This window comes from Dama dama, chromosome 8 (genome assembly GCF_033118175.1).
Source record: "Dama dama isolate Ldn47 chromosome 8, ASM3311817v1, whole genome shotgun sequence".
Lineage (NCBI taxonomy): Eukaryota > Metazoa > Chordata > Mammalia > Artiodactyla > Cervidae > Dama > Dama dama.
In genome coordinates this window covers 44,137,555-44,159,861 of record NC_083688.1, presented here as the reverse complement: position 1 = coordinate 44,159,861, position 22,307 = coordinate 44,137,555, and the positions used below count along the sequence as shown (strand labels likewise).

General features: G+C 39.2%; 1 protein-coding gene across 1 annotated transcript in view; it reads right to left on the bottom strand.

Annotated features, from left to right (window-relative positions):
• Nucleotides 1-22,307, bottom strand: part of C2CD6 (C2 calcium dependent domain containing 6) — a 143,896-nt gene that overhangs the window by 102,462 nt on the left and 19,127 nt on the right. Inside the window, exon 5 of the mRNA XM_061147983.1 lies at nt 15,561-15,683. Within this exon, the coding sequence (XP_061003966.1) occupies nt 15,561-15,683 (123 nt within the window). The remainder of the gene's footprint in view (nt 1-15,560; nt 15,684-22,307) is intronic.

The window sequence follows — 22,307 nt, the reverse complement described above, 5'->3', positions numbered from 1 at the left end:
TCAAATTTAACAATACATTCCCTTTTTATAATCAATTTTGCTGTTGTTTAGGCAGTAAGTCCTATCCAACTCTTTTGCAACCCCATGGACTGTAACCCACCAGGCTTCTCTGTCCACGGGATTTTCCGAGCAAGAATACTGGAGTGGGTTGCCATTTCCTTCTCCAGAGGATCTTCCTCGTCCAGGGATCAAACCCAGAGCTCCTGCTGTGTTTCCTGCATTGCAGGAGGATTCTTTACCACTGAACCCCTGGGGAAGCCCCTATATAATCAATACAGAAATAGTATAAACTCCAACATACTTATATGCCTTAATTAGACTTCAAGCCTTAACAATTAGCTGATACTTCTGGTTTCTCCCAGAGCTTCAAAGAAACCCAAGATATATCAGGAATGGGAAGGAACAAGGGATTAATGATATGAGTACAGACCAATTACTTTTTTTGTAAAGCTATGCAAAACCTATTATGTGATTTAGTTCAATTCAGTGTCTTTGTACTCCAAAATCAGGCCAGTTATATTCAGAAATTATATTGCAAGGACTGATGCTGAAGCTGAAGCTCCAACACTTTGGCCACCTGATGTGAAGAGCCAACTCATTGAAAAAGACCCTGATGCTGGGAAAGATTGCAGACAGGAGGAGAAGGGGGTGACAAGAGCATGAGATGGCTGGATGGCATCACTAACTCAATGGACATGAATCTGAGCAAACTCCAGGAGATAGTGAAAGATGGGGAAGCCTGGTGTGCTCCAGTCCATGGGGTTGCAAAGAGTTGGACAGGACTTAGTGACTGAATGACAATGATGGTATTCAGAAAGCAACTGAGAGCAACTGGTAATCATAAACAAGACACATGTCCTTTGCATACACATGTGAGATAATTGTTGTACAATCAGATGCGCCCCCCCCCCCATGCTTCCAAACATGATGTGCAGTTTGACTCTTATCATCAGGTCTTTCCAACTCAGTCAAGCACTAGATTTTACCAATATGCATGAGGACTTCTACCCTGGCTAGCAATTCTGTACTCCAGTGGTCTGAAATCTACTCCTACATGTGACCCAAATAGTAAATGATACAGCTCAAGCTTCAGAGACTAGACTAGACAGATAAGTGTAAATTTTTTGGCCAGAATCATAAATTGTAAAGGACCCTTTAACTTATGAAAGGATTCAAAAGGTACAAACTTCTAGTTATAAGATAAATACCTGAGATGTAATGTACAACATGATAAATATAATCAACACCACGGTATGTGATACATGAAATTTATTAAGAGAGTAAATGGTAAGAATTCTTATCAGAAAAAACTTTTTTCTCTATTTCTTTAGTGTTTTATGTATATGATATGATGGATATGTGCTAAATTTATTGTGATAATCATTTCATCAGGTATGTAAGCCAAGTCATTATACTGTACACCTTAACCTTGCAAAGTGCTGCACGTAAACTCTACCTCAAAAAGCTATAAGGAAAAAAGGCCCTCATGAAAATATGTTCTGCATCTTAATAGGTGGAACTGCAAATTAATACCTCGATATCACTACACATCCATCAGAAGGGCTAAAATAAAGAATGGTGACACTACCAAATGCTGATGAGGATGCTGAGAAACTGGATCATTCATACTTTTCTGGTGGAAATGTAGAATGGCATAGCCACTCTGGAAAACAGTTTTAAAACTATACATGCAACTATCTTACAACCCAGAAATTTATCTGAGAAGCAAACACTATGTTCACACAAAAATCTGTGAATATTTAGAGTAACTTATTTATAACAGCCCAAAGCTGGAAACAAACCAGATGTCCTCCAATGGGTGAATGTTTAAACAAATCATGGTACATTTGCATCACGAAGTACTACCCAACAACAGAAAGGAGTGAACTGTGGATATATGCAGTAACCTGTATGATTCGCCAGAGAATCACAATAAGAGAAATAACTCCAGTCCTAAAAGATTACATAATGTATGATTCCATTTATATAACATCCTTGAAATGAGGAAATTACAGAAATTAAGAACAAACTGGTGGAACCCAATGATTAAGGAAGGGTTAACGACAGAAGGAAGTGGATATAGCTACAAAAGGGCAACATAAGAGATCCTTGTAGAGATGGAAATGTTCCATATCTTGGTTGTGATATTCACTGTAGTTTTGAAAGATGTTACTATCAGGAGGAGAATGAGTACACAGGCCAATTAAAGACCAGTTAAAAGGCCAATTGCCTATTTAAGGTCGGCCAAACTCATCATGGGGATTTATTCTCCCACTAGGTCTAGTTTAAATAGGGTTGGATACAAAGTAGATGCAAGACATTTATAATATCATGTGTGATTTTCTCATAGTTCTTGTCTTCTATTGTCTTACATCCAGATGCTTAAATATTATCATGAAGCTATCACTCCATGCCAACATCAAGCCATCAGAAGACATAAAAAAAAAAGTCCTCATGGTCAACTTTGTACTTCTGGTATCTGAGTTTTGACTATAAGAAATTAACTTGGAAATTCTAATATGGGAAACGATGCAATTCTTAATTAATGAAGAGGTGCCTACAGAAGGATACTGAGAAGACAATACACAGAGGCACCATGCTACAGATGAAATCATAAGCCTTGGAGGGAAATCTACAAACAACCAAAGTTTCTTTCTCTGAAAACTTTGTTCAATAAATAATTCAGTCTCTTTACTTATGATGCAGCAATTCACCATAGAGATTCACACAGGGCAATTCATCTTAATGTAGAGACTTTCCACAGGTATGTATTAGAACATATGCTCAAAAAATTTATTATAGCAATGTGCATAATAGTAAGAAACTGAAAACAATCCAAATATCCATTAAAAAATTTATAAATAAACTGAGGAATACTCCCACATGGAACAGTACACAGCAGTGAAAGAATGAACACTAGCTAATAAAATAAGTGTCTTAACCTTAGAAACATGTTTAGAAACACAAATGCTACTATTTTTTATAACTCTACATTTAGTAGTAAAATTATGAAAAGAACAATTAAATATTAAATACAAAGTTTAGAATAATTAATCACCTTTTCCTGGGGGCAACGGCAGGAGGCAGTAGACAGAGAGAATGAACCACAGAATCTGAGTTTAAACGTCTGCCTAAAAACTTCACTGACCCCTAAATGACACACGCAACAGGGCAGACTACAAGCAGCCTGCTAAGCTGCTCCAGTCATGCCCAACTCTGCAGCCCTATGGACTGGAGCCTGCCATGTTCCTCTGTCCATGGGCTTTCCCAGGCAATAGCGCTGGGGTGGGTTGCCATTTCTTTCTCCAGTGGATTTTCCCAACCCGGGGATCAAACCTGTGTCTCTTACGTCTCCTGCACTGGCAGGTGGGTTCTTTACCACTGGCACCACCTGGAAAGCCCCAGGTAATAGTCCCAGGTGGCATACGCAGCCTAGCTGAAGAACTGAACTGAGCCCGGATGAGGGATCAAACCTGTGTCTCCTGCATTGGCTGGCAGATCTTTTACCACGGAGCCACTAGGAAAGTCCGAGAAATCCTTCTATAAACCTTCACTTCAGAGAATAAGATGGCAGAGGAGTAGGTGGATGTGGAGTACATCTTTCTCCACGGAGGCATCAGGAACACACCTTCAGACACAGAAATGCATGCAGAACACCAGGAGGTGGAGTGGAGAGGAGGACCTGACCAGCGGAAAACAATATATAGAACCACGCAAAACTCGGTAGGATGAAGGAACTAGGGGGAAAAACAGGAGTGTAAGTAGGGCTGGACCTACCCTCAGCGGGTGGGGGAAGTGAAGCAGGGGTCCGATCCCCACATCAGGGCAACTGCCTGAGTCAGAGGAGAAACACTTAAGGCTGAGAGTAAACAGCTGCTCTGTGGCAGCCTAAACGGAATGAGAATCAGACAGTCATTGTCACAGCCATACATATCCCAGACAGGGACGCAGGTTCCCTGGAAGGCGCGGCAGCTGGGAGCTGGAGTTTAGGGATTGTGGAGCAATCCCAGGGCAAGAGTTGTTGTTGACTGCGGAAACACGGATTTAGGGGATGTCAGGGAGGAGACTGGAGGGCAATGCCTGTGGAGAAAAGCCGGGCAGCCATGGAAGCAAGGCGATACCGCTGAGTCATGCATAGGGGGTGGAGCCATCACCATAGCCTCTCTCACCCAAACGCCAGCATGGGCAGCTGAACAATAGAGAGGCTGACCCATCAAACGCCTGATGCACTGAACTACAGAGTAGGACCCCACCCAGGGTGCTTCTCTAAGTGACCGATGTGACAAACTACAGAGTAGGACCCCATCCGGGGTACCCCCTTTAAGTGCCTGATGTGCCCATCTACAGAGTAGGACCCCAGCCAGGGGGTCCCTCTATGTGCCTGACACACCAAACAACAGAGAAGGACCCCAGGCAAGGGAGCCCTCCAGGTGCCTGAACGGACAGAGCTATGGAGAAAGACTGGCCAAAGAGGCCTTCTGATCACCAGCTACAAGAGGCTCGAAAAAACACTCAGATAGGGCCATAACTCCTGCAGTGGAGGCAGTCCATGTCCCTGCACACTTGGCACCGCCAGGGTCCCCACAAGCCAAGCAGCAACACCACCTTCATGGTCAACTCTCACTGGGGCAGAGCTGCCACAGGCACAAAAAAAGTCTTGCGTCTATGTGCACTGGGTCACTTTGGTCGTGTCCAACTCCATGCGACCCTGTAGACCATGGCCTGCCAGGTTTCCTTGTCAGGGGCATTCTCTAGGCAAGAATACTGGAGCGTACTGGCCATACTGGTTGCCATACCCATCTAGAGTGCTATATTTCCTGATGCCCTAGCCGCCAACCCCCCTGACTACCTGCTGCTGCCAGAACCCCTGTGACCCAAGCAGCTGCACCACCTCCACACCTGGCCCTCACAGGGGCAAACCTAAGTCTTCCAGGGCAGCCTCAGGAGCAAACCTCAGTGGACGACCCACATGCAGAGGTGGAAATAAAACCACAATTGAAACCCAGGGGCAGTGTGGCCAAGGAAGAAGACCCAAAACCCTCCCACCAGCTGTAAAAGCTGCAGATTAAATCCACAGGATCAACTAGGCAGACTCTGTGTCTATGGAATATACAAAAGGCCACTGAGAGCTCCCACAAAAGAAAACGCGCTAGTTCTGATAGCTGTGGACATTGGAGGCAAGAACGCACAGGACGAGGACCAAGTTAGACTCTGAGCTGCCCCCTCAGCAGGTCCAGAGACCAGCACAGTGTTGGAGGGCATCCTGGGGAGGTGAGGTGGACTGTGACTCCCAGCGAGGGAAAGGATTCTGACAGCAGTGACTCAAGAAAAACACTTAATAATGTTTTGACTTGTTCTGTAGATCTTTTTGGATTTTTTTTTTCCTTTTTTTCTCCCCTCTCTGTAGTAGTTGTTGATTTTACTGTCACTATGAAATCTAATTAAGCTTCTGAGCTTTTTTTCCCCTCAGTCACATTTTTTATTGTAGACTTTTGCAGTTCTGTGGAGTTTTCCTTTTTTTTTTTTTCTTTTCTCTTTTTTTAATTTTAATTTTTTAAACCTATTATTATCTTTTCTACATTTATTCCTTTGTTTGCTTTTCCTACTATTCTTTTCCCCTTGCAGTTAATCTTTAATGTATATAAATCTTCTTTTATTTACCTCTGTGCAACACTGCATATCTATTCTTTCTTTCTTTCCTTTCCTCTCAACATATTTGTCAGCTTTATTTTCGTTGCTTATTCACCACTTGGCACCATGCTTTAGTTTTGTTTTCCAGTTTGTGCTTTAGTAAGTTTTCTTCTTAACTGGTAGATATAATATTTGGTTTCCTTTGTTCACCAATCTATTGTACTTTGTTTTTGTTGGACTGTTTTGATTTTGCTTATGGGTGTATATGTGTATGTGTATAGTCAGTCACACTTTTTATTGTTGTTATAAACCTCTGCCCCTATGTTGGGCTTTTGCAGTTCTATGGAGTTTCTTTTTCTTTTTCTCTTTTTTATAATTTTAATTTTTAATCTTCTTAAACCTATTATATTTTTTATATATTTATTCCTTTGCTTGCCTTTCCTACTGTTCTCTTCCCCTTGCAGTTAATCTTTAATGCATATAAATCTTCTTCATCTACCTCTATTTAACTTTGCATATCTAGTCTTTCTTTCTTTACTTTCTTTCCTTTCCTCTCAACACATTTGTTAGTATGGTTTTCATTGCTTTATTCCCCACTTGGCACCTTGCTTTTAGTTTTGGTTTCCAGTTTGTGCTTTAGTTAGTTTTGTTCTTAACTGGGAAATATAATTTTTGATTTCCTTTCTTCACCAGGTCAATATACTGTACTACATTTTAGTTGGACTATTTTGACTTTGCTTATGGGTGTATACATATATGTGTATATTCCATTATTTTAATTATTATTTGCCTGATTTTTCAACTGTCATTTGTCTGGGGTTCATCTCTGGTTTCTTGTTTTTGGGTATTTGTTTTAATCTCACTTAATGCCATAACAAACCGCTTGTGGAATCTTCATTCCTGACCAGAGATCAAGCCCTGAGCCTTTGGAGTGGGCGCACTGACTCCAAGACCCTAGACTACCAGAGAACTAACATTAGGGAGTATCAAATAGTAAGAACTCACACAAACGAAACGACCTGGATACAAGACCCAGCATGACCCAACCACAAATAGCACCCTGTGCAGGACACCTCATCTAAACAACAAACAAAACAAAAATACAAACCCAATCATCAGCAGACAGGATTACCACCTCAGTCAGCCTTGCCCATCAGAGGAAAAACAAACAAACAGAAACTCAGCACAAATCTCACCCTATAGGAAGCTTACACAAACCACTGGACCAACTTTAGGAGGACAGAAACCAAAAGGAAAAAAGAATTCAACCTCAAAGCCTGGGAAAAGAAGACTTCCAATGTAATAAGTTAAAAAAAAAAAAAATAATGAATGGGCAGAGAAATACTGCACAAATGAAGGAACAAATGAGAAACACAGAAGTCCAAATAAATGAAGAGGAAACAGGCAAACTACCTGAAAAAGAGTTCAGAATAATGATAGTAAAGATGATCAAAAACCTTGAAAATAAAATGGAGAAAATGAAAGAATCAATTAACAAAGACCTAGAAAAATTAAAGAATAAACATACAGAGACAAACAACACAATTACTGAAATTAAAAATACTCTGGAAGGAATCAATAGCAGAATATCCGAAGCAGAAGAATGAATCAGTGAGCTAGAAGATAAAATGGTGGAAATAACTTTTTGAAGAGCAGAAAAAGTAAAAATAATGAAAAGAACTGAGGATAGTCTCAGAGACCTCTGGGACAATATCAAATGCTCCAACATTCGAATTATAGGAGTCCCAGAAGAAGAAGAGAAAAAGAAAGGTATGAGAAAAATTTTGAAGACATTATAGTTGAAAATTCCCCCAACATGGAAAAGGAAATAGTCAATCAAGTCCAAGAGGCACAAAAAGTCCCATACAGGATAAACCCAAGGAGAAGCACACCAAGACACATACTAATCAAACTAACAAAGACTAAACACAAAGAAAGAATATTAAAGGCAGCAAGGGATAAGCAACAAGTAACATACAAGGGAAACCCCATAAACTTAATAGCTGATCTTTCAGCAGAAACTCTGCAGGCCAGAAGGGAAGGGCAGGATATCTTTAAAGTACTGAAAGGGAAAAATCTACAATCAAGATTACTGTACCCAGGAAGGATCTCATTCAAAATTGATGGAGAAATAAAAAGCTTTTCAGACAAGCAAAAGTTAAGAGAATTCAGGAGCAACAAACCAGCTTTACAATAAATGTTAAACGGACTTATATAGTCAAGAAATACAAGAGAAGAAAAAAGATCTACAAAATCAACCCCCAAACAATTAAGAAAATGGCAATAGGAACACAAATATCAATAATTACTTTAAACGTAAATGGATTAAATGCTCCAACCAAAAGACACAGACTGGCTAAATGGATACAAAAACAAGACCCATATATATGCTCTCTATCAGAAACCCACTTCAGACCTAAAGACACATATAGATTTAAAGTGAGAGGATGGAAAAATATATTCCATGCAAATGGGAAGCAAAATAAAGCTGTAATAGCAATACTCATAATCAGACAAAATAGACCTTAAAATAAAGAAGATTACAAGAGATAAGGAAGGACACTACATAATGATCAAGGGATCAATCCAAGAGGAAGACATAACAATCGTAAATATCTATGCACCCAACATAGGAGCACCTCAATACATAAGACAAACACTAACAGACATAAAAGGAGAAACTGACAGTAACACAATAATAGTAGGAGACTTTAACACCCCACTTACACCAATGGACAGATCATCAAAGCAGAAAATTAATAAGGAAACACAAGTCTTAAATGATACATTAGATGAGATGGATCTCATTGATATCTTCAGGACATCCCATCCAAAAGCAGAATACACCTTCTTCTCAAGTGCACATGGAACATTCTCCAGGATTGACCACATCTTGGGTCATGATTCAAACCTCAGTAAATTTAAGAAAATTGAAATCTTATCAAGCATCTTCACCAACCACAATGCTTCACAACCACAATGAGACTAGATATCAACTACCAGAAAAAACTTATAAGAAACACAAACACATGGAGATTAAATATTACATTTCTAAAAAACCAACAGGTTACTGAAGAAATCAAAAAGAAATAAAAAAATTTCTAGAAACAAATGACAAAGAAAACATGACAACTCAAAACCTATGGGATGCAGCAAAAGCAGTTCTAAGAGGGAAGTTTATTGCAATACAATCCCACCTCAAGAAACAAGAAAAACATTGAATAGACAACCTAATTTTACACCTCAGACAACTGGAAAAAGAAGAACAAAAACAACCCAAAATTAGCAGAAGGAAAGAAATCATAAAGATCAGAGAAGAAATAACTGAAAAAGAAAAGAAACAAACAATCAGTTCAGTTCAATTGCTTGGTTATGTCCGATTCTTTGTGACTCCATGAACCACAGCACGCCAGGTCCCCCTGTGCATCACCAACTCCCAGAGTCCAACCAAACCCATGTCCTTGGAGTCAGTGATGCCATCCAACCATCTCATCCAGTCTTCCCCTTCTCCCACCTTCAATCCTTCCCAGCATCAGAGTCTTTTCCAATGAGTCAGCTCTTCTCATCAGGTGGCCAAAGTATTGGAGTTTCAGCTTCAACATCAGTCTTTCCAATGAATATTCAGGACTGATTTCCTTTAGGATGGACTGGTTGGATCTCCTTGCAGTCCAAAGGACTCTCAGGAGTCTTCTCCAACACCACAGTTCAAAAGCATCAATTCTTCTGCACTCAGCTTTCTTTATAGTCCAATTCTCACATCCGTACATGACCAATGGAAAAACCATAGCCTAGACTAGATGGTCCTTTGTTGTCAAAGTTATGTCTCTGCTTTTCAATATGCTGTCTAGGTTGGTCATAACTTTCCTTCCAAGGAATAAGCGTCTTTTAATTTCATGGCTGCGATTACGTCTGCAGTGATTTGGAGCCCAGAGAAATAAAGTCAGCCACTGTTTCCACTGTTTCCCCATCTATTTACCATGAAGTGATGGGACCGGATGCTATAATCTTTGTTTCCTGAATGTTGAGCTTTAAGCCAACTTTTTCACTCTCCTCTTTCACTTTCATCAAGAGGCTCTTTAGTTCTTCCTCAATTTCTGCCATAAGGGTGGTGTCATCTGCATATCTGAGGTTATTGATATTTCTCCTGGCAATCTTGATTCCAGCTTGTGCATCCTCCAGCTGAGCGTTTCTCATGATGTACTCTGCATATAAGTTAAATAAGCAGGGTGACAATATACAGCCTTGACATACTCCTTTTCCTATTTGGAACCAGTCTCTTGTTCCCTGTCCAGTTATAACTGTTGATTCCTGACCTGCATACAGGTTTCACAAGAGGAAGGTCAGGTATGGTCTGGAATTCCCATCTCTTTCAGAAATTTCCACAGTTTGTTGTGATCGACACAGTCAAAGGCTTTGGCATAGTCAATAAAGCAGAAATAGATGTTTTCCTGGAACTCTCTTGCTTTTTCAATGATCCAGCGGATGGTGGCTATTTGATCTCTGGTTCCTCTGCTTTTTCTAGAACGAGCTTGAACATCTGGAAGTTCATGGTTCATGTATTGCTGAAGCCTGGCTTGGAGAATTTTGAGCATTACTTTACTAGCTGTGAGATGAGTGCAATTGTGTGGCAGTTTGAGCATTCTCTGGCATTGCCTTTCTTTGGGATTGGAATGAAAACTGACATTTTCCAGTCCTGTGGCCACTGCTGAGTCTTCCAAATTTGCTGGCATATTGAGTGCAGCACTTTCACAGCATCATCTTTCAGGATTTGAAATAGCTCAACTGGAATTACATCACCTCCACTAGCTTTGTTTGTAGTGATGCTTCCTAAGGCCCACTTGACCTCACATTCTGGGATGTCTGGCTCTAGGTGAGTGATCACACCATCGTGATTATCTAGGTTGTGAAGATCTTTTTTGTACAGTTTTTCTGTGTATTCTTGCCACCTCTTCTTAATATCTTCTGCTTCTGTTAGGTTCCAACCATTTCTGTCCTTTATTGAGCCCATCTTTGCATAAAATGTTCCCTTGGTATCTCTCATTTTCTTGAAGAGATCTATAGTATTTCCCACTCTATTGTTCTCCTCTATTTCTTTGCATTGATCGCTGAGGAAGGCTTTCTTATCTCTCCTTGCTATTCTTTGGAACTCTGCATTCAAATGGGTATATCACTCATCTCACACACTAGTAAAGTAATGCTCAAAATTCTCCAAGCTAGGCTTCAACAGTATGTGAACCATGAACTTCCAGATGTTCAAGCTGGTTTTAGAAAAGGCAGAGGAACCAGAGATCAACCAGAGATCAGTTGCCACCATCCGCTGGATCATGAAAAAAGCAAGAGGGTTCCAGAAAAACATCTATTTCTGCTTTATTGACTATGCCAAAGCCTATGACTGTGTGGATCACAACAAACTGTGGAAAATTCTGAAAGAGATGGGCATACCAGGCCACCTGACCTGCCTCTTGAGAAACCTGTATGCATGCCAGGAAGCAACAGTTATAACTGGACAGGGAACAAGAGACTGGTTCCAAATAGGAAAAGGAGTATGTCAAGGCTGTATATTGTCACCCTGCTATTTAACTTATATGCAGAGTACATCATGAGAAACGCTGGGCTGGAAGAAGCACAAGCTGGAATCAAGATTGCTGGGAGAAATGTCAATAACCTCAGATATGCAGATGACACCACCCTTATGGCAGAAATTGAGGAAGAACTAAAGAGCCTCTTGATGAAAGTGAAAGAGGAGAGTGAAAAAGTTGGCTTAAAGCTCAACATTCAGAAAACTAAGATCATGGCATCCGGTTCCATCACTTCATGGCAAATAGACGAGGAAACAGTGGAAATGGTGGCTGACTTTATTTTTTTGGGCTCCAAAATCACTGCAGACGGTGACTGCAGCCATGAAATTAAAAGACGCTTATTCCTTGGAAGGAAAGTTATGACCAACCTAGACAGCATATTGAAAAGCAGAGACATAACTTTGCCAACAAAGATCCGTCTAGTCAAGGCTATGGTTTTTCCATTGGTCATGTATGGATGTGCGAATTGGACTATAAAGAAAGCTGAGTGCAGAAGAATTGATGCTTTTGAACTGTGGTGTTGGAGAAGACTCCTGAGAGTCCGTTGGACTGCAAGGAGTTCCAACCAGTCCATCCTAAAGGAAATCAGTCCTGAATATTCATTGGAAAGACTGATGTTGAAGCTGAAACTCCAATACTTTGGCCACCTGATGAGAAGAGCTGACTCATTGGAAAAGACTCTGATGCTGGGAAAGATTGAGGGCAGGAGGAGAAGGGGACGACAGAGGATGAGATGGTTGGATGGCATCGCCAAGTCAATGGACATGGGTTTGGTTGGACTCTGGGAGTTGGTGATGGACAGGGAGGCCTGGTGTGCTGCGCTTCATGGGGTTGCGAAGAGTCAGACACGACTGAGTGACCGAACTGAACTGACTGATTGTGAACAAGTATATGGCAATAAAATGGTTAACCTGGAAGCAATGGACAGATTCTTAGAAAAGTTCAATCTTCCAAGACTGAACCAGGATGAAATAGAAATTATGAACAACCCAATTACAAGCACTGAAATTGAAGCTGTGATTAAAAAAAAAAATCTCGCAAAAAAACAAAAGCCCAGGACCAGATGGTTTCACAGGAGAATTCTATCAAACATTTAGAAAAGAGCTAATGTGTATCCTTCTAAAACTCTTTCAAAAAATTGCAGAGGAAGGAATACTTCCAAAATCATTCTACAAGGCCACCATCACCCTGATACCAAAACCGGACAAAAACAATACAAAAAAAGAAAAGTACAGGCCAATATCACTGATGAACATAGATACAAATATCCTCAACAAAATCTTAGCAAACAGAATTCAGCAACACATCAAAAAGCTCATATACCATGATCAAGTTGGGTTTATTCCAGGGATGCAAGGATTCTTCAATATACACAAATCAATCAATGTGATACACCATATTAACAAATTGAAAGATGAAAACCATATGATAATCTCAGTAGATGCAGAAAAAGGCTTTGACACAATTCAGCAACCATTTATGATTATCTTCAAAAACTGGGCACAGACGGAATCTACCTCAACACAGTAAAGGCCATATATGATAAGCCTACAGCAAACATTATTCTCAATGGTGAAAAACTGAAAGCATTCCCCCTAAGATCAGGAACAAGACAAGGGTGTCCACTTTCACCACTATTACTCAACATAGTTCTGGAAGTCCTAGCTACAGCAATCAGAGAAGAAAAAGAAATGAAAGTAATTCAGGTTGGAAAAGAAGAAGTAAATCTCTCACTGTTTGCAGATGACATGATACTGTACATAGAAAACCCTAAAGATACTATCAGAAAATTACTAGAGCTAATCACTGAATTTAGCAAAGTTGCAAGATACAAAATCAATACACAGAAATCACTTGCATTTCTATATACTAACAATGAAAAATCAGAAAGAGAAATTAAGGGATCAATCCCATTCAACATTGTAACAAAAAGAATTAAATATCTAGGAATAAACTTACCTAAGGAGACACAAGAACTGTACACAGAGAGTTATACTGATGAAAGAAATCAAAGATGGCATAAACAGATGGAGAGATACTCCATGTTCCTGGGTAAGAAGAATCAATATTGTGAAAATGACTATCCTACCATACGCAATCTACAGATTCAATGCAATCCCTATCAAATTATCAGTGACATTTTTCACAGAACTAGAACAAAAATTTCACAATTCATATGAAAACACGAAAGACCCCAAATAGCCAAAGCAGTCTTGAGGAAGAATGGAGCTGGAGGAGTCAACCTGCCTGCCTTCAGACTATACTACAAAGCTACAGTCATCAGGACAGTGTGGTGCTGGCACAGAAACAGAAATACACACCAATGGAACAGCATAGAACACCCAGAAACAAACCCGTGCATCTATGGGTACCTTATTTTTGACAAAGGAGACAAGAATATATAATGGGGAAAGACAGCCTCTTCAATCAATGGTGCTCGGAAAACTGGACAGCTACATGTAAAAGATTGAAATTAGAACACTACCTAACACCATGCACAAAGATAAACTCAAAATGAATTAAAGATCTAAATGTAAGACCAGACACTATAAAACTCTTAGAGGAAAACATAGGCAGAACACTCGATGACATAAATCAAAGCAAGATCCTCTATGACCCACCTCCTAGAGTAACAGAAATAAAGACAAAAGTAAACAAGTAGGACCTGATTAAATTTAAAAACTTTCACACAGCAAAGGAAACTATAAGCAAGCTGAAAAGACAACCCTCAGAATGGGAGAAAATAATAGCAAATGAAACAACTGACAAAGGATTAATTTCCAAAATATACAAGCAGCTCATACAACTCAATACCAGAAAAACAAACAACCCAATCAAAAAGTGAGAAAAAGATCTAGACAGACATTTCTCCAAGGATATACAGATGGCTAACAAACACATGAAAAGATGCTCAACACTGCTCATTATTAGAGAAATGCAAATCAAAACCACAATGAGATATCACCTCACACCAGTCAGAATGGCCATCACCAAAAAGTCTACAAACAATAAATGCTGGAGAGGGTGTGCAGAAAAGGGAACACTCTTGCACTGTTGGTGGGAATGTAAATTGATACAGCCACTATGGAAGATGGTATGAAGATTCCTTAAAAAACTAGGAATAAAACCACCATATAACCCAGCAATCCCACACCTAGGCATATACCCTGAGGAAACCAAAATTGAAAAAGACACATGTATCCCACTGTTCACTGCAGCACTATTTACAACGGCTAGAACATGGAAGCAACCTAGAAGTCCATCGACAGATGAATGGATAAAGAAGTTGTGGTACATATACACAATGGAATATTAAAAAGGAATATTTTTGCATCAGTTCCTAATGAGGTGGATGAACCTAGAACCTATTATACAGAGTGAAGTAAGTCAGAAAGAGAAAAATAAATGTTGTATTCTAACGCATATATATGGAATCTAGAAAAATGGGACTGAAGAATTTACTTACAGAGCAGCAACAGAGAAACAGACATAGAGAATAGACTTATGGGGAGAGGGGAGGAGAGGGTGAGATGTATGAAAAGAGTAACATGGAAACTTACATTACCATGTGTAAAATAGATAGCCACAGGAATTTGCTGTGTGGTTCAGGAAACTCAAACAGGGGCTCTGTATCAACCTAGAGAGGTGGGATAGGCAGGCAGACGGGACGGAGGTTCAAAAGGGAGGGGATGTATGTATACCTATGGCTGATTCATGTTGAGGTTTGACAGAAAACAACAGAATTCTGTAAAGTAATTATCCTTCAATAAAAAATAAATAAGTTAGGGAAAAAAAGAACTGAGCTGAAACTGGAACTGACAGTTAAGAGAGTCTGTGGTCTGAGTCCTGTTTTGAAACATTTCAGAAAACAAAACAAACAAAAAGCGTGCTTAGTCTTTTAGATTATATCATTACCCTTCGAGGCTTCCCTGGTGGCTCAGATGGTAAGGAATTTGCCTGCAATGCCTGAGACCCAGGTTTGATCCCTGGATGGGGAAGATCCCCTGGAGAAAGGAATGGCTACCCTTTCCAATATTTTTGCCTGGAGAATCCCCAAGGACATAAGAGTCTGGCAGGCTACAGTCCATGGGGTCACAAAGAGTCGGACACAACTGAACAACTTTCACTTATTTATTGCCCTCCAGGAAATAAAATTTAAAAAACATTATGCTGTTACAAACTAACTTTTTTTTTGAGCCAGAGGGAAATATTGTTTACTACACACATGAATTTACTAAACACATAAGACGGATAATAAGCAAAAGGAGTCCATTAAGTAAAGATAAATCTCGAAAATAAACACCAACTGGACAATGTGATACCAAGGTAAAAAAATGATTTGATACATACCTGAATTACTTCATAAAGATGTACCTGAACACTCCCTAACAAAAGAAGATACTTTTTTGTACTGTCACGTTGCATTAGTTCTAAGCGAATATTATTCTTCTCATCATCTTGACGTCTGGGAACCTTAACACAAAATACATATGAAAAGAAACAATACATTTTCAGTCTGAATTTCAGACATAATTTCTGAATAAAAACACCCATAAGATATACTTTTTGAAGCACCCATTTTTTGAAACACCCATTTCAAGTACCGTGGACAGAGGAGACTGGCGCATTACAGACCCATGGGGTTGCAAAGAGTCGGCACAACAGAGTGACCGAGCAGACATGTTGTTAACTATCGTCACATCCTATTCATCAGATCCCAAGGACTTAGTCATCTAATAACTGGAAGTTTGCACCTTTTGATTACCTTCATTCATTTTGCTCACCCCCAAACCCCACCTCTAGCAACCACCAATCAGTTCTCTCTGAGTTCATTTCCCTTTTTTTCTTCTGGCTGTGCTACCTGGCTTGTAAGATCTTAGTTCCCTGATCCGAGATTGAATCCACACCCTGGGCAGTGAAAGCACAGGGTTCTAACCACTGGGCCATCATGGAATTCCCTTATTTTTTTGGACTACACATATAAATGATCACACAGTGTTTGTCTTTCCCTGACTTGTTTTACTTAGCATAGTGCCCTCAAAATCCATCCATGTTGCTGCAAACAGCAGCAAACATTTATTTATTTATTTTGGCTGGGTCTTCACTGCTGCATGAGGGCATTCTCTAGTTGAGGAGAGCACAGGTTACTCGCTAGTTGTAGTGTGAGGGCTTCCTGCTGCAGAAGCAGCAGTGGCTGCTTCTCTTGTTGCAGAGCATGGGCTCTAGGTGGGCGGGCTTCAACGGCTGCGGTACATGGGCTCAGCTGCTACATGAGCATGTAGGATCTTCTCAGACCAGGGATCAAACACATGTTTGATCCTGCACTGGCAGGTGTATTTTTAACCACTGGACCACCAGGAAGTCTCAGATGTGCAATATATAAAGTACAGGTGTACAATATAGTAATTCATAATTTTTAAGGGTTGTACTTCATTTATAATTCTACAAAACATCTGCTGTCTTCTCCATGTGTACAATATATACAATATATATACAACATATTTTTTTTCATTTATTTTTATTAGTTGGAGGCTAATTACTTTACAATATTGTAGTGGGTTTTGTCATACATTGACATGAATCAACCATGGATTTACATGTATTCCCCATCCCGATCCCCCCTCCCACCTCCCTCTCTACCCAATCCCTCTGAGTCTTCCCTGTGCACCAGGCCCGAGCACTTGTCTCATGCATCCAACCTGGGCTGGTAATCTGTTTCACTATAGATAATATACATGTTTCAATGCTGTTCTCTCGAAACATCACACCCTCGCCTTCTCCCACAGAGTCCAAAAGTCTGTTCTGTACATGTGTGTCTCTTTTTCTGTTTTGCATATAGGGTTATCATTACCATCTTTCTAAATTCCATATATATGTGTTAGTATGCTGTAATGTTCTTTATCTTTCGGGCTTACTTCACTCTGTATAATGGGATCCAGTTTCCTCCATCTCATTAGAACTGATTCAAATGAATTCTTTTTAACAGCTAAGTAATATTCCATGGTGTATATGTACCACAGCTTCCTTATCCATTCGTCTGCTGATGGGCATCTAGGTTGCTTCCATGTCCTGGCTATTATAAACAGTGCTGCGATGAACATTGGGGTGCACGTGTCTCTTTCAGATCTGGTTTCCTCAGTGTGTATGCCCAGAAGTGGGATTGCTGGGTCATATGGCAGTTCTATTTCTAGTTGTTTAAGAAATCTCCACACTGTTCTCCATGGCAGCTATACTAGTTTGCATTCCCACCAACAGTGTAAAAGGGTTCCCTTTTCTCCACACCCTCTGCAGTATTTATTGCTTGTAGACTTTTGGATAGCAGCCATCCTGACTGGCGTGTAATGGTACCTCATTGTGGTTTTGATTTGCATTTCTCTGATGATGAGTGATGTTGAGCATCTTTTCATGTGTTTGTTAGCCATCTGTATGTCTTCTTTGGAGAAATGTCTGTTTAGTTCTTTGGCCCATTTTTTGATTGGGTCATTTATTTTTCTGGAATTGAGCTGCAGGAGTTGCTTGTATATTTTTGAGATTAGTCCTTTGTTGCTTCGTTTGCTATTATTTTCTCCCAATCTGAGGGCTGTCTTTTCACCTTGCTTATAGTTTCCTTTGTTGTGCAAAAGCTTTTAAGTTTCATTAGGTCCCATTTGTTTATTTTTGCTTTTATTTTCAATATTCTGGGAGGTGGGTCATAGAGGATCCTGCTGTGATTTATGTCGAAGAGGGTTTTGCCTATGCTCTCCTCTAGGAGTTTTATAGTTTCTGGTCTTACATTTAGATCTTTAATCCATTTTGAGTTTATTTTTGTGTATGGTGTTAGAAAGTGTTCTAGTTTCATTCTTTTACAAGTGGTTGACCAGTTTTCCCAGCACCACTTGTTAAAGAGGTTGTTTTTCCATTGTATATCCTTGCCTCCTTTGTCAAAGATAAGGTGTCCATGGGTACGTGGATTTATCTCTGGGCTTTACATTCTGTTCCATTGATCTATATTTCTGTCTCTGTGCCAGTACCATACTGTCTTGATGACTGTGGCTCTGTAGTAGAGCCTGAAGTCAGGCAGGTTGAGTCCTCCAGTTCCATTCTTCTTTCTCAAGATTACTTTGGCTATTCGAGGTTTTTTGTATTTCCATACAAATTGTGAAATTATTTGTTCTAGTTCTATGAAAAATACCGTTGGTAGCTTAATAGGGATTGCATTGAATCTATAGATTGCTTTGGGTAGAATAGCCATTTTGACAATATTGATTCTTCCAATTCATGAACACGGTATGTTTCTCCATCTGTTTGTGTCCTCTTTGATTTGTTTCATCAGTGTTTTATAGTTTTCTATGTATAGGTCTTTTGTTTCTTTAGGTAGATATACTCCTAAGTATTTTATTCTTTTTGTTGCAATGGTGAATGGTATTGTTTCCTTAATTTCTCTTTCTGTTTTCTCATTGTTAGTATATAGGAATGCAAGGGATTTCTGTGTGTTAATTTTATATCCTGCAACTTTACTGTATTCATTGATTAGCTCTAGTAATTTTCCGGTAGAGTCTTTAGGGTTTTCTATGTAGAGGAGCATGTCATCTGCAAACAGTGAGAGTTTCACTTCTTCTTTTCCTATCTGGATTCCTTTTACTTCTTTTTCTGCTCTGATTGCTGTGGCCAACACTTCCAACACTATGTTGAATAGTAGTGGTGAGAGTGGGCACCCTTGTCTTGTTCCTGATTTTAGGGGAAATGCTTTCAATTTTTCACCATTGAGGGTAATGCTTGCTGTGGGTTTGTCATATATAGCTTTTATTATGTTGAGGTATGTTCCTTCTATTCCTGCTTTTTGGAGAGTTTTAAACATAAATGTGTGTTGAATTTTGTCAAAGGCTTTTTCTGCATCTATTGAGATAATCATATGGTTTTTTATCCTTCAATTTGTTAATGTGGTATATTACATTGATTGATTTGTGGATATTAAAGAATCCTTGCATTCCTGGGATAAAGCCCACTTGGTCATGGTGTATGATCTTTTTAATATGTTCCTGGATTCTGTTTGCTAGAATTTTGTTAAGGATTTTTGCATCTATGTTCATCAGTGATATTGGCCTGTAGTTTTCTTTTTTTGTGGCATCTTTGTCTGGTTTTGGAATTAGGGTGATGGTGGCCTCATAAAATGAGTTTGGAAGTTTACCTTCTTCTGCAATTTTCTGGAAGAGTTTGAGTAAGATAGGTGTTAGCTCTTCTCTAAATTTTTGGTAGAATTCAGCTGTGAAGCCATCTGGTCCTGGGCTTTTGTTTGTTGGAACATTTCTGATTACAGTTTTGATTTCTGTGCTTGTGATGGCTCTGTTAAGATCTTCTATTTCCTCCTGGTTCAGTTTTGGAAAGTTATACTTTTCTAAGAATTTGTGCATTTCTTCCAAGTTGTCCATTTTATTGGCATAGAGCTGCTGGTAGTAGTCTCTTATGATCCTTTATATTTCTGTTGTGATCTCTCCATTTTCATTTCTAATTTTGTTAATTTGGTTCTTCTCCCTTTGTTTCTTAATGAGTCTTGCTAATGGTTTGTCAATTTTATTTTTTTAAAAAAACAGCTTTTAGCTTTTTTGATTTTTGCTATGGTCTCTTTAGTTTCTTTTGCATTTATTTCTGCCCTAATTTTTAAGATTTCTTTCCTTCTACTAACCCTGGGGTTCTTCATTTCTTCCTTCTCTGGTTTCTTTAGGTGTAGAGTTAGGTTATTTATTTGACTTTTTTCTTGTTTCTTGAGGTAAGCCTGTAATGCTATGAAGCTTCCCCTTAGCACTGCTTTTACAGTGTTCCATAGGTTTTGGGTTGTTGTGTTTTCATTTTCATTCATTTCTATGTATATTTTGATTTCTTTTTTGATTTCTTCTATGATTTGTTGGTTATTCAGAAGCATGTTATTTAGCCTCCATATGTTTGAATTTTTAACAATTTTTTTCCTGTAACTGAGATCTAATCTTACCACACTGTGGTCAGAAAAGATGACTGGAATGATTTTAATTTTTTTGAATTTACCAAGACTAGATTTATGGCCCAGGATGTGATCTATTGTGGAGAAAGTTCTGTGTGCACTTGAGAAAAGGGTGAAGTTGATTGTTTTGGGGTGAAATGTCCTATAGATATCAATTAGGTCTAGCTGGTCCATTGTGTCATTTAAAGTTTGTGTTTCCTTGTTAATTTTCTGTTTAGTTGATCTATCCATAGTTGTGAGTGGGGTATTAAAGTCTCCCACTATTATTGTGTTGCTATTAATTTCCTCTTTCATACTTGTTAGCATTTGCCTTACATATCGCAGTGCTCCTATGTTGGGTGCATATATATTTATAATTTTTATATCTTTTTCTTGGATTGATCCTTTGATCATTATGTAGTGTCCTTCTTTGTCTCTTTTCACATCCTTTATTTGAAAGTCTATTTTATCTGATATGAGTATTGTGACTCAGGCTTTCTTTTGTTCTCCGTTTGCGTGAAATATTTTTTTCCAGCCCTTCACTTTTAGTCTGTATGTGTCTCTTGTTTTGAGATGGGCCTCTTGTAGACAGCATATATAGGGGTCTTGTTTTTGTATCCATTCAGCCAGTCTTTGTCTTTTGGTTGGGGCATTCAACCCATTTACATTTAAGGTAATTATTGACAGGTATGGTCCCGTTGCCATTTACTTTATTGTTTTGGGTTCACGTTTATTCAACCTTTCTGTGTTTCCTGTCTAGAGAAGCTCCTTTAGCATTTGTTGAAGAGCTGGTTTGGTGGTGCTGAATTCTCTCAGCTTTTGCTTGTCTGTAAAGCTTTTGAATTCTCCTTCATATCTGAATGAGATCCTTGCTGGGTACAGTAATCTGGGTCGTAGGTTATTCTCTTTCATTACTTTAAGTATGTCCTGCCATTCCCTTCTGGCCTGGAGGGTTTCTACTGATAGATCAGCTGTTATCCTTATGGGAATCCCTTTGTGTGCTATTTGTTGTTTCTCCCTTGCTGCTTTTAATATTTGTTCCTTGTGTTTGGTCTTTGTTAATTTGATTAATATGTGTCTTGGGGTGTTTCACCTTGGGTTTATCCTGTTTGGGACTCTCTGGGCTTCTTGGACTTGGGTGGCTATTTCCTTCCCCATTTTAGGGAAGTTTTCAGCTATTATCTCCTCGAGTATTTTCTCATGGCCTTTCTTTTTGTCTTCTTCTTCTGGGACTCCTATGATTTGAATGTTGGGGTGTTTCACATTGTCCCAGAGGTCCCTGAGGTTGTCCTCATTTCTTTTGATTCTTTTTTCTTTTTTCCTCTCTGCTTCATTTATTTCCATCATTTTATCTTCTACCTCACTTATCCTATCTTCTATCTCCATTGTTCTACTCTTGGTTCCCTCCAGAGTGTTTTTGATCTCATTTATTGCATTATTCATTTTTAATTGCCTCTTTTAATTCTTCTAGGTCTTTATTAAACATTTCTTGCATCTTCTCAATCTTTGTCTCCAGGCTATTTATCTGTAACTCCATTTTGTTTTCAAGATTTTGGATCATTTTTATTATCATTATTCTAAATTCTTTTTCAGGTAGAGTCTCTATCTCCTCCTCTTTTGTTTGACTTGGTGAGCATTTTTCATGTTCCTTTACCCGCGGGGTATTTCTCTGCCTTTTCATCTTGTTTAGATTGCTGTGTCTGGAGTGGGCTTTCTGTATTCTGGAGGTCTGTGGTTCCTTTTTATTGTGGAGGTTTCACCCAGTGGGTAGGGTTAGACGATTGGCTTGTCAATGTTTCCTGGTTAGGGAAGCTTGCATTGGTGTTCTGGTGCATGGAACTGGATTTCTTCTCTCTGGAGTGCAATGGAGTGCCCAGTAATGAGTTTTGAGATGGGTCTATGTGTTAGGTGTGACTATGGCAGCCTGTAAGTTGACGCTCAGGGCTATGTTCCTGCGTTTCTGGAGAACAACATATTATTTTATACCTAATAGTTGGTACCTTTTAATTCTCCACCTCTATTTTGCTCCTCCTCCTTCCATCTCCCCACTGGCAACCATTATTTTTGTCTTCTCTGTATCTGTGAATCTTCTTTTTTCTTATATTCACCAATCTGCTATATACCACATATAAGTGATATCATAC